The 12,922-nt window shown below is 46.9% G+C and overlaps 1 protein-coding gene across 2 annotated transcripts in view; it reads left to right on the top strand.

Annotated features, from left to right (window-relative positions):
* Positions 1-12,922, top strand: part of LOC147703583 (uncharacterized) — a 1,699,045-nt gene that overhangs the window by 490,616 nt on the left and 1,195,507 nt on the right. For both annotated transcript variants that reach the window (XM_086931923.1, XM_086931924.1), the window contains exon 9: positions 493-736. In XM_086931923.1, coding sequence (XP_086788049.1) covers positions 493-736 — 244 coding nt within the window. The remainder of the gene's footprint in view (positions 1-492; positions 737-12,922) is intronic.

Consider the following 12,922-nt stretch of genomic DNA (forward strand, 5'->3'; position numbering starts at 1 on the left):
AGTGTGCATTATTTATTTTTGCTTTGAGAATAAAATACTTTGGGCTTCATGTACAACTGTAAGTGAGTTATCACAGAAAAATAAAATAAAAATTCAGATAGCCCTTATTTCCCAGTGTGTATATTTCATGGATTCTTCTTTCTCTCCAAAAAGATATTTTGTTATGTATGGGTATGCTCTTATTAATTAGTCCTCCAGGATTCTTAGGTTTGATGAATCTGAACAAATAGGGAGAGTATATCTAACCCATTATGTGGGCTACAAAAGTGAGGATTCGCAACCTCAGAGAATTAAGTGTTTCAGTCTCTAATATTTCTAAGACTAGGCGACGTGTGTCACATGAAAGTACCCTGCTCTTGACACCCAAACTGTGTATTCTCTAATACCTTCCTGCCAATACATTCCTTGTGTACTGAGTATCTTCATAAACTGTGCACATTGACGGCACATACTGCTCAACCCACCTGCTTAACCCATCTATTGTATCCGTAGGGGGAGCCTGGGGCCCCGCTGGTCTGTAATGAGAATGGAACCTGGTTTCTGGCGGGACTCAGCAGCACATTCATAGAAGACTGTGACATTCCCAATGCCCCCCCGCTGTTCACTGCAGCATCCGCCTACGCCAGCTGGATCCAAGAGAAGATTTCACAAGCTTCTTTTGCTAACCAAACCATCCCAGTTATCAGCAGCAGTGATGATGGGGACTGTACTAACATTACTGTATCCGAACCGGCAGGTAAGTCTAGAGGAACACAATTTGCTGATACCTGCAGATGCAGTGTGTTATTATAGACTCAACCTGTATTTAATGTGTAACTCAAGAATCAAGAGTTACAGAAAGGACAAACTGGACACAATCTATTAGCATTGTATAATTCAGAACATGATGACATCTAACTGTCCTTTACAATTAGATGGCATGACAGAGGTATTCTTCGATCCACCTACCCAGTCACTCATCATAAATGCACAAAATCAGTCATCTTTGCACTCATGCATCTATTCATCCACACTTTGATTCATTCTTGCATACACAAACTCTCCCACAATACCACAGATATAAACTCACCACTCAATTTATTTATTGAGTTTTTATAGTGCTGGCTAGCCCCGAAGCTATCAGAGTCTTTTACATGAGGATTAAACAATGTTACTGCATTAAATCAGTTACAGTTATATTAGTTACTAGTGCATTCATGACATAAAAAAATTAAAACTGATGGAGTAAGGAGGGAAAAAGGGAGAAGAGTAGAGGGGATTGGGATAATATCAGGAGGCAGAAGAAAGGGCATGGGGTGAAGAACAGTAGGGGACAGTAGAGGCAGATGGGGGAAAAGGAGCCTCATGGTGATCATGGCCCTAGATGCGGAGGAGGGAAGAGAACATAACGGGGAGACGAGGAAAAACAGTGTCCGATGTTCGGCTGGGTAGGTGCCGGCCGAGTGGGGTGAATCCCAGGGCCCAACTCCTCCATAGCTACTTATGATAGCTCCATCGTGTATCAGCCAAAGGTTAGACAGGCTCTGTGGTAAGTCCAAACAGTTGAAGATTTAGCCCACGGGGCAACGTCATAGTTACATTGCAAGTAGTATCAGTGAGAGCTGGAAGTCCATAGGGAGGAGAACAGCAGCAGAGAAAAACGATGAGACCTATGTCCGAAGTCCAGCTGGGTAGGTGACGACTATAGCGGTGAGCCGGAGCCAATCTCCCCTACAGCTGTCGATTCAGCTCCACCGGGAATCGGCCATGATGCTCGGGCTCCGCCGGGGTAGAATGAAGATCATTAAGTGTCCAGAGGTCTCGAGTCCGGAAACGGGAGAATGGAGAGAACAAGGATGGTAGTGGGGTCGCAAGTTCAGTTGCCTGGAAGTCTGCTGCCCCAATACATCAAATGTTGGTGCTTGCATGTAAAGAACAGTAAATTAGGTATTGTTATTGTTCTGAGACGAGTGAGGCATAGCGTTAGCTCCCTGGACGAGTGCCTGATTGAATATCTACTGTTATTGTGCGAGCGCTACTAGCTCGGTCGCCATTTTAGGGCCAGGCAGCTTTGCGAAATCGATCGCCCCTTAGATTTGGCTTTGAAGGTCTGAAATGAATGGAACCATGTCTTCCCTGGACCGTAAACAAGCATCCTGGGACCGGTTTCGGATTGATAATCCTCATCAGCCGGGCTATCTTGAATCCAGTGGCCAAGTGAGCAAGGGACTCACGTCTGAGCATACCCTGCCAACTTAGGGTGAACAAAGCGATACAAAAGGGGATGATGGACGGAGCGTTTGATCAAATCAAACACTCACCCCCAGTCAACTGATCTGGGTTTAATCCATCACCATTCTTTAGCTCACTCAGCCACCCCAGTTCAGACATGGCCATATGCAAATCAGTCTGACCCTGTGCCTCATGGGAACAGACCAGCCTGAACTGCCAAGCCATGTCTTCCCTGGACCCGAAACAAGCATCCTGGGACCGGTTTCAGATTCATAATCCCCATCAGCCAGGCTATCTTGAATCCATTGGCCAAGTGAGCAAGGGACAAATGGTGATGGATTAAACCCAGATCAGATGACTGGGGGTGAGTGTTTGATTTGCTCATACGCTCCGTCCATCATCCCCTTTTGTTTCGCTTTGTTCGCCCTAAGTTGGCAGGGTATGCTCAGACGTGAGTCCCTTGCTCACTTGGGCACTGGATTCAAGATAGCCTGGCTGATGAGGATTATCAATCCGAAACCGGTCCCAGGATGCTTGTTTCCGGTCCAGGGAAGACATGGCTTGGCAGTTCGGGCTGGACTGTTCCCATGAGGCACAGGGTCAGACTGATTTGCATATGGCCATGTCTGAACTGGGGTGGCTGAGTGAGCTAAAGAATGGTGATGGATGAAACCCAGATCAGTTGACTGGGGGTGAGTGTTTGATTTGCTCAAACGCTCCGTCCATCATCCCCTTTTGTTTCGCTTTGTTCGCCCTAAGTTGGCAGGGTATGCTCAGACGTGAGTCCCTTGCTCACTTGGCCACTGGATTCAAGATAGCCTGGCTGATGAGGATTATGAATCCGAAACCGGTCCCAGGATGCTTGTTTCCGGTCCAGGGAAGATATGGCTTGGCAGTTCGGGCTGGACTGTTCCCATGAGGCACAGGGTCAGACTGATTGGCATAAGGCCATGTCTGAACTGTGGTGGCTGAGTGAGATAAAGAATGGTGATGGATGAAACTCAGATCAGTTGACTGGGGATGAGTGTTTGATTTGCTCAAACGCTCCGTCCATCATCCCCTTTTGTTTCGCTTCTATGCTATGCTCCCACAAGTTTACCCATAAAAATGGTAACTCACTTGTATGGATGGGCCTAGTGCCCACGACTGGAAACAGCTCAAAACGCAACATGGATGCGTCACATATTTCCACTCAAAACTGATCATTTATTTTGCAAAGTTGGGAGCTGTTGAGTTTGGGCTCTAGCTCAGCCGGCACTTTGCGAAACCTAGCAAACCTGTGCATTTTGACGTAGGGGTATCTGGGGGATGTCTTGCATGGCTCTCGACAGGATTTTTTACCCAGAATCTCTTGCCAACCTCAAACTTTGAATTAAAAAAACGAATTTTCCTCACATTTCTGTGATGAAATGTTCTGGAATGTGTGGGGAGCCACAGACTTCCTTCCACCCGGCATTCCCCCAAGTTTGCCAATAAAAATGATACTTCACTTGTGTGGGTGTGCCTAGGGCTTGCGACAGGAAATGGCCCAAAATGTAACATGGATACATCGCATTTTCCCACTAAAAACTGTCCTTTTTTCTTGCAAAGTGGATAGCTCTACATTTTTAACCTTAGCTGGGCTGGCACACAGGGAAACCTAGCAAATTTACTCATTTTCGAAAACTTGACACCTGGGGTAATCCAGGGTGGGGTGACTTCCATGACTGTCACCAGGATTTTTTACTCAGAATCCATTGCAAACCTCAAGCATTTTCTTACATTTCTGTGAGGGAAAGCTCTGGAATCTTTGTGGAGCCACAAACTTCCCTCCACTAGGAATTCGCCTGAGTCCCTTGATAGAGATGGCATATAACATGTGCGGGTAGATCTAGTGCCCACACCAAGAAATGGCCTGAAATGCAAAAGGGATGAATAATATTTTTCAACTCAAAACTGACAATTTTTTCTATTTTGGGTAGCTGTAGATTGTAGACCCTAGCATAGCGGGCACCTAGAGAAACCTAGCACACCTGTAATTTTTTTTAAACTAGACACCTCAGGGTATCCAGGGTGGGGTGACTTAGGTGGCTTTTACCAGGTTGTGTTACCCAGAATCCCTTGCACTCCTCAAACTTTGACTAAGAAACACATTTTCCTCACATTTTTGTGATGGAAAAGCCAGGAATCTACAGAGAGACACAAACTACCTTCCACCCAGCATTCCCCCAAATCTCCCGATAATAACAGTACCACACTTGTGTGGGTAAGTCTATTTCCCGTGACTGGAAACACCCAAAACACAACATTAATGCATCACGTTTTTCCACTGAAAACTGACCTTTTTTCCCAATGTAGGTAGCTGTTGATTTTGGACACTAGTTCAGCCGGCACATAGGGAAACATAGCAGTCCTGTACATTTTTTAAAACTATACACCAAGAGGTAGCCAGGGGGTGGGGGACTTGCGTGGCTCTCACATTTTTTTTATTCAGAATCCCTTGCAAACCTCAAACTTTGGCTAAAAAAACATATTTTCCTCACATTTATGTGATGGAAGGTTCTGGAATCTGCATGGAGCCACAATATTCCTTTCACACCGCCTACCCCCAAGTCTCCTGATTAAAATGGTACCTCACATGTGCGGGTAGGCCTACTGCCCGCGACAGAAAATGGGCCAAAACACATCATAGAGGCATCACATGATTCCACTGAAAAGTACACTCTTTTAATGGGGGTAGCTGTAGATTTTTAACCGCAGCTCAGCTTGCACCTAGGCCAACCTGAACATTTTTTAAAAGTAGACAAGCCGGGGAGTTCAGGGGTGCATGACTTGCGCAGCTCTCATAAGATAATTTTACCCAGAAGTCCTTGCAAACATCAAACTTTGGTAAGAGGCACACATTTTCCTCACATTTCTGTGACTGGTAGTTCTGGAATCTCCTGGGAATCACACATTTCCTACCACCCTGAGTTCCCACGTTTCTCCCGATAACAATGGTACACCACTTGTGTGCGTGCGCCATAAGGCAACTATCACAAAAGGCCCTTAAGCACGAATTGAGAGATCAGTAAAAGGAGTAGCTGCTGTATTTGGGGCCGTGCTGTGGCATCACTCGTGCAAATCTATGAACCACAGACACTTTTTAAAAATAGACAACCGTGGGAATCTAGGGCACGGTGCCTTGCATAGATTCCACAAGCTTTTCTTACCCACAATGCTCTGCAAACCTCAAACTTTGCCTGAAGCAACATGTTTTCCTTGCATTTCTGTGATGGAAACTGTCGAAATCCGAAGGAATCCACAACATTTTTACCACCCATATTTACCCCACATGTACATATAAAAAGCTCTACCCCACCTCTATGGCAAGGCCTAGTGCCTGCAAAAGAAACAGATCAAATCAAGGTCAATGGGAGTCTCCTGGTTAGGGCTCCCATTGACCTTGTTTAGAGCCGTTGATGTGGGGTTAAACATATCATTCTGAAGAAGCACACATTTTTATTGGATGAAGAAATTAGTCACAGCAACACATACAGGAGTACTTCTAGACAAAGCCAACAATGTGAAACTGTGTCTATGGGTACTCCTGTATGTGTAGGTGTGACCACACTCTCCTGAAATACAAAGGCGTACTTCTCCTGAATAATTTGTTTACCCTGCCGGAACTGTCCGAAAAACCGAGCGGCCTGATATAAGTTATAGACTCTGACTTAAAGTATTCTTGCACATATTGCTTACAGGATGCCTTATTGAAGGTACAAAAATTACTCTGAGCCCTATTCACAAAGGTAAACTTAGACATTTAGTCTAAACATCTAAGTTTACAACTTTGGGAATTCACAAAGGGCATTTGCGAGGACCATCTTTATGTACGCACTCTGGCCGAATCTCCGCCTCGAGTGTGGACATAAAGATAGTACTCGTAAATGCCCTTTATGAATTCCCAAGGGAACTTTAGTCAGATGACTTTTGTCTTGATGAGACCTGAAGACTAACTGCAAGTTAAATCGTCAACGTCTCCTACTGAAGTAGCTTTCAAAACATGCTATGGCTCACCAGGTGATACAATATAGGAACAGACCGGACCTCCTTTTATGTTTGTTTGATATCAAATATTCTGCAACCTTGGAATCTGTCCACTGTCTCCCTCTATGTTTTTGTGTATATATAGTAGTTCACTGTCTGAGCACTGTGTGTCTGCACTAATTTTGATACATACAGAAATGTTTATTGTCCTGATACTAAAAATGTGAAAATCATTGTCATGCAAGAAATTGTATTCTTTATCCTTTTTCAATCACATTGATTTTGATACAAGTTGCTAGTTGTGTGTGCACACTTTTAAAGGCAGTAGATGTGTTGGTGAATGAGTCCCAGGGGATATTTGTTTGACTTACACTTACTCTGGTTCTCGTGGGCAATTAGGGTGGCCCTTGTGTTGTATACATAGGTTCCCTAAAAAGCACTTCAAAATAGATTTAAGACTTTACAATTTTGCTGCACAGGGCACTCCTTGACAACGTGGCCTATGTTCCTTCCACCATTATGTGCACTTTGGGGACGATAATGCACTTGTCAATCAACGAACAGAACACCTACCACATTATGACAGTGGATAAAGGTGTTGAGCAGGCCATAAGCAAGCCCATGATTTCCTCAAGTAGAAGAAAAAAATACTACAGCTGCTTGCCTAGTGAAGTAGTGGCCCGTGGGGGGTAGATATCCATGTACAGCCATTGAAAAGCTTACCTTACGGCAGCTCCACCTCAGTCAGTTTCCCAATACTTCACTATTTTATCGTACAATATAAAGCAAGAAGGAAAACACAGTGATGGCTGAGATGGGCACCGGGGACATTAAACACAACTCTTTTGCCTCTTTTTGCTAAATGTAGGCTCTACAACTATGGCTATGGCATGGCCAAGTCTTTTTAACTGTTTCAGGAATGTGATTGGCAAAGTGTTTATTTTGTAGCTTTGCCACATCCTCTAGAGCATATGAGGTGGAGGTTGCTGCTTGTGTAGCAGTAAGACATTCAATGACGGTCACCTGAAAGTCAAGGAAAGATATGAGTGTTCCTATTGTGGTCTGACGATAAACAACATATGCATTGTATATTGCCATCTGGATCAGATGGGTCTAACAGCTTTTTACACCAAGTGCAAGTTTTACGACTCTCATTGTATAACTGAACAACTGATAATTCTTATCAACTCCACCCATGTACTTGTTGTCATCAAGTATACAAGTGGCCTTGTGAACTTCGGCCATCTGACCCCAAACGTTGATTGGGAAAGTGCTCCCTTCGTACATTGCAGTGAGCACGTACACATCATGCCTATCAGAAATCTTGACTGCGAGCAGTTTCTTGTAACTCAAAGTAGTGAGCTGGAATTTCTGTAGCTTTTTACAAACAAGTTCCTGCTGGAATCCCTTGCAGTGACAACGAACTGTACTGCATGCCACAGTGTCAACTTTGTACAGCTCACTGAACAGCACTAGTCCCATATAGAAATTGTCCACACAAGGGTTAAAACCTTTGTGAAGGAGTAGTTTAACAAGCTCCCATACAACCTTTCCTGCGACTTCTATCGTGGGAGGGCAACATACAGGATTTACACTGGAGTCCTTCTCTGTATACACTCTCAAGCTGTACAAATAGCCAGTAGAGCTCTCACATAACAAGTGTACTGCCTAAGCAGCAGCCTCCCTTTGTACAGGATGAAGGACTCATTGATGGCTATATTCTTTCTAGGAGTATACATCTCTGGAAACTTTACAGGCAAATGTTCCACGACTTGCCACATTTTGAACAACCTGTCATGGTCTGGTAAAACTTTTAAAACACTCAATTTCAGTCACAGATCTGGGTTGAATCCATCATTATTCTTTAGCTCAATGCACCACCCCAGTTCAGATCCAGCCATATGCAAGTCAGTCTTGACCCTGTTCCTAATGGGAACAGTCCAGCCCTTACTGCCAAGCCAGGTCTTCCCTGGACCGGACACAAGCATCCAAGAGGTGCTGTTTGTAGGTAGGTACCCATGGTTTCAAAGCAAGCACAGGGAGGGCCACAACGCAGCACCAAGCCGACCCACCAATGGCACAGGGGCAGCCGGATGCAGGCTGTAAATCAGCGTTGGGCGCCCGATGCAAGTAATGGGGAATCTTGGTCACATAAAAAGGCTGCAGGCTTGACCCAGGAGGCTGGACAAAGGTGACCAACATCTAGGTAGGTAAGTTGGGATGGTGATGGAGGCCTGGACACCATCAGCGGGACTGAGGATGCAGGGGTGCCTTTAGGCGTCGGATTTTCTTTACCAGAGCTGGTCATGTTCAGGGTGACTCTTCCAAATGAGGCTGCAGTCATCTTTGTGGAGTCCAGGAGAGATCAGCCACTGATGGAGTCAAGATCAGGATCGCTGGGGAGACTTCACTGGACAGGTAAGCACTCAGACTCTGGCCATAGGCGTCAGGTGCAGAGTGGGCAGGACTCGCGGTTCCATCTGGAGTCTTTAGAGTGGTTTTCTTGTGGACAGGGACTCTGTCCTCAGATATCTGATCTTTGTGGAAGAGCAGGCAGTCGATTTCTTTGCAGGGTCTTTGGGAGATAGGCCGGTAGGGCTAGCGCCAAATCAGTTATCGTCTTCCGGCTTGGCTGCACAGCATCTTCTTTTGTCCTCCTTCTTCGTAGGTCACGGAATCTGAGGATCAAGGTTCAGGGGTGCCCCTAAATACTGAATTTAGGGGTGTTACTAGCACTGGCAGGTAGTAGCCAATGGGCTACTTACCTTTAGGATGACTACAGCATTTTTATGTCCATTTCCTTTGGTGAGGGGGCATCCCCTAACCTGATTGGCTATAATCCTTCCATTCAAGATGGAGGATTTTGTAAGGAGGGGGGTCACCTTGGTCCAGGACATCTTAGGGGTGGTCCTGGCCGAGAGGGGACACACTCTCCTGCTTACTAATTTTGCCGCTGACCTTGCTGCCAAAAGTGGGGCTTGGTCGGGGGCGGCATCTCCACTAGCTGGAGAGGCCCTGGCTAGCCTACCAAAGAGCAGGAAGCCTTTGAACGTCAATGCCCTGATTGCTGTTCCTGCTTGGGGGTAGGTAAGAAGCCCCTCCACCCCAAGCAGACTTTGCTCGTGACCCACAAGAGCACAAGGGATCCCACCTCAGGGGGTCAGAAACATGTCAGAGTGTGCCAGGCTCGTCAAGACCAGTTAGCTGCACACTAGAGAGTTGGTTGTTTTTCAGGGGGCATCTCTAAGATGCCCTCTGATTGCATTTTGTAATAAATGGCATCAGTGTGGGTTTACTATGCTGAGACATTTGATACCAAACTTCTTAGCATTCAGTAAAGTCATTGCGAAGCTGTGGAGTTTGTACTGGCAAACTCCCAGCCCATGTCATCAATATGGCTACACTGCCCTTACAATGTTTGAAAATGGACTTGGACACTGTAGGGGTATATTGTTCATGCACCTAGGCCCTCACCTGTGGTATAGTGCACCCAGCCTTAGGGCTTTAAGGCCTACTAGAGGGTGACTTACCTATGCCACAGTGAGTGTTTGGAATGCATGACACTCATGAATGTGTGCCATGTCGACTCTTAAGTTGTTGTCTGCACCAAAACACACAGGGGGATATTCTCAAGAACGTGTGTTAAACATCGCAAAATTAGCCTAACACAACTTCTCACATCGCAGTCTATAGCGGGAAAATATAACATGTTAACGTAGCATTCTCAACACAGTGGCACCATGCGATAGTCTCATGACAACACGACAAATGACTGCGTTAAAATTAACGCAATGCCCCAAAAATGCGAAACACCAACGCAAAAAAAGTTGTCATGTGGGAAAATGCACTATAAAAGCAGAGAAAAAACCCCAAAAATAAATAAACTGCGTAGCACCATGGATGCACCCGGATCGAGTACAGAGGCCAACACGAACCCCACAAGCCCCACAGAGGCCCAGTCCGGGACCTTGGTGTCAGGGAAAGGCAAGGACATGAATAAGAGGAAGTAATAGTTCATTCCGCAGGAAAACAGGATCCTAATAACAGAGGTGATAGAACACCATCAACTACTGTTCGTCACCTCCACTGTATCATTGGCAACACAACATGGGATATGGCAGTCTATTGTGGACAAGGTGAATGCAGTCGGACTGCTGAAGAGGTCAATGGAAGATGTCAAGAGGCGCTGGAATGATGTGAAGTGCAAAACCAAGCAGAAACTCGCAAACAACCAGAAGGCAGCAATGCATACCGGAGGTGAGAGTCCAGTGCCACAGGAGGAGCTGGATGAGATGGAGGAAATGGTGTCCACAGTCATCAGTGGGGAGAGGTGGCTGGAGTTGGGGGACCCCACACTGCTCAACAAAACCTGACACAACAGCAACAGGGTGAGTAATGACCAGGTACTGAGGGGACGGGGGAGATGACACAATGGCACACATGCACAATTAGTAGAGCACACTGCACACCCACAATGACTCTGGAGCATGTCCCTGATCCTCTTGCCACACCGGAGCACATCTAGGAACAGCAAGTAGGCCCCCGCTGACTATGTGCACAGAGGGGGCCCGTCCCACACACCACCAATCTCACAACCAACCCATTACACATGTGTCAAACCTGGCAATGCTGCGTGTCTGTGAGCAACACTGACAAAGCATGTGACACTGCATGACGAATAGCATTGCCGCAGTCAATATACCATGAAATTTCACACGCAACGACACTGAGGTGGCTGAGTCTGGACCACACCCTTAAAGGAGCAGGTCACACTCTGACACATCCATGTGAACAAACAATCACTGATGTCAATAACACATCTGCAGACAAACCATGCCCCAGAGCCCCAACTCCCACCAAGAGACAATGTACCCAAGTATGCAACATATCAGCACTGTAGACGCACAGAGGTCAAAGGCACACTGCATGAAAGGGATAAGGGGCACCAGATTCAGAGCTGCAGGGTTGACTCTCCCATAATGCAGCACACACACATGACATGCAGAGCACATCAACATTGACAACAATGTGGTACAAACCGCAACACGTCCAAAACAGAACAAAGGACACAACTGGTGCTGCTTGTCTGTAGAAACTGGCAAATCCCCCCTGGCATGGCAGGGACATGTGAGTTGAAAATGGCTAAGTACAAACACACATCCGTCATGTCATAGAAATGTCCACTGTCCCGCATCAAATAGGCAGCTCCTACCAAACAGTCACAATGTCCATTGTCATGTAGTCTGTATGTAAATATGTACAATGCGTCAACATACATGTGAACACAATGTTAAACTGCATCTCCCCTTCACATTGCAGGGGAACACCAACACCTCCTGCTGAGCAGACGGATCCCCTATTCTTTGATGACGAAGAGGAACTCCACACCTTTGACACTATGTCGACTCACCTCCAGGAGCAGGGCAGCCCAGCTGCATCGATGAGACCCCACCACACAGCAGGCAGCACCCACCACCACAGCAGCCTCCCAGGACCCCCAAGAACAACACATGGCCTTCCAACTGTGTGTTGGAGTGCAAGGAGAAGTTGGCTAAACAGGTGCGGGTGGGGTTCAAGCGCATGGTAGCCAAACTAGACGCCATATGTGGGTGTCTAAGTCCCATCAGGGATCACTCTCGGTCCCTAATGGACACCCACAGTCCGCTCCATGCCCTCCAACAATCCATGGACAACATCGCTGGAGTCCTGACTTGGAGACAAGAACAACTGTCTAGTTCGAGCATGCTCCAGCGATGTCACCCGTGAGCTGGGACGCATGCGGAGGATCATGGAGAACATGGAGCAGACGCTGGCGGAAAGAGCGGCTGCCACGGCTGCATACCAATGAAAGGTAGCTGGGTTCCTCAATGCCCTGAAGCCCATCCTAATGGCATTGCTGCCGCAAGGCCTGGCACCAATGACTGCTGCTGCTACCACTCCATCCACATCTCCGCCCCCTGAGGTGTCAATGCCACACAGTGCTGGGGACAGAACACCGCCACCCACATGTGAGGCACATGAAACAGCATAAGATGAAGATGCAGATGAATCTGCCTTGGTGGTAAGAAGGAAGCAGCAGCATTCATCTCTGCCATACGGCCTGCTTCTGCTTGGTTCTGCCCTCTGCATCATCACCTGCCACAGTCCCCCGATACACTCAGCAACACTCACCTTGGATCTCGACATGAACTGCCATATTCTGTTTTGTCACCAATGACACAGCAATCAGACTGCGGACTGGACCCTTCCACTTCCGATAAACTTGTCATTCCCAAAGGACTATGGCTGGCTTTCCATGCGCCCACAATGTGAAGTGGGGTATGCATGGCCCTGTATTGCTCCAGCTACAACACTACACTGAATGTGCATTAAACATTCATTTTCACACAGATGTGTCATGTCTATGATCATTCAAGTGTGGAAGTATGGATGGCTGTTGGGTCAGTGAGTCCCCCTTACGTCCATGTTGCTCATGTTCTGGAACTTGAGTCACAGAGTGCTAGATTGCCGATTGCGGCACGGGTGGCGTCGACACTACAATGGAGACACATGCATTAGTCACTTACTTGTTCAGGCCCGGACGGAAACCCGCCCAGTGCCCGGGTCATTGTTTACACCCCTAAGCTGGACTGGCATACGCCAGGCCAGCCCACTCCGCTCACGCTCACAGGGGCGGACGACAACACTACACGTCCCAGGTCTT

This window comes from Lissotriton vulgaris, chromosome 7 (assembly GCF_964263255.1).
Source record: "Lissotriton vulgaris chromosome 7, aLisVul1.2, whole genome shotgun sequence".
Classification (NCBI taxonomy): domain Eukaryota; kingdom Metazoa; phylum Chordata; class Amphibia; order Caudata; family Salamandridae; genus Lissotriton; species Lissotriton vulgaris.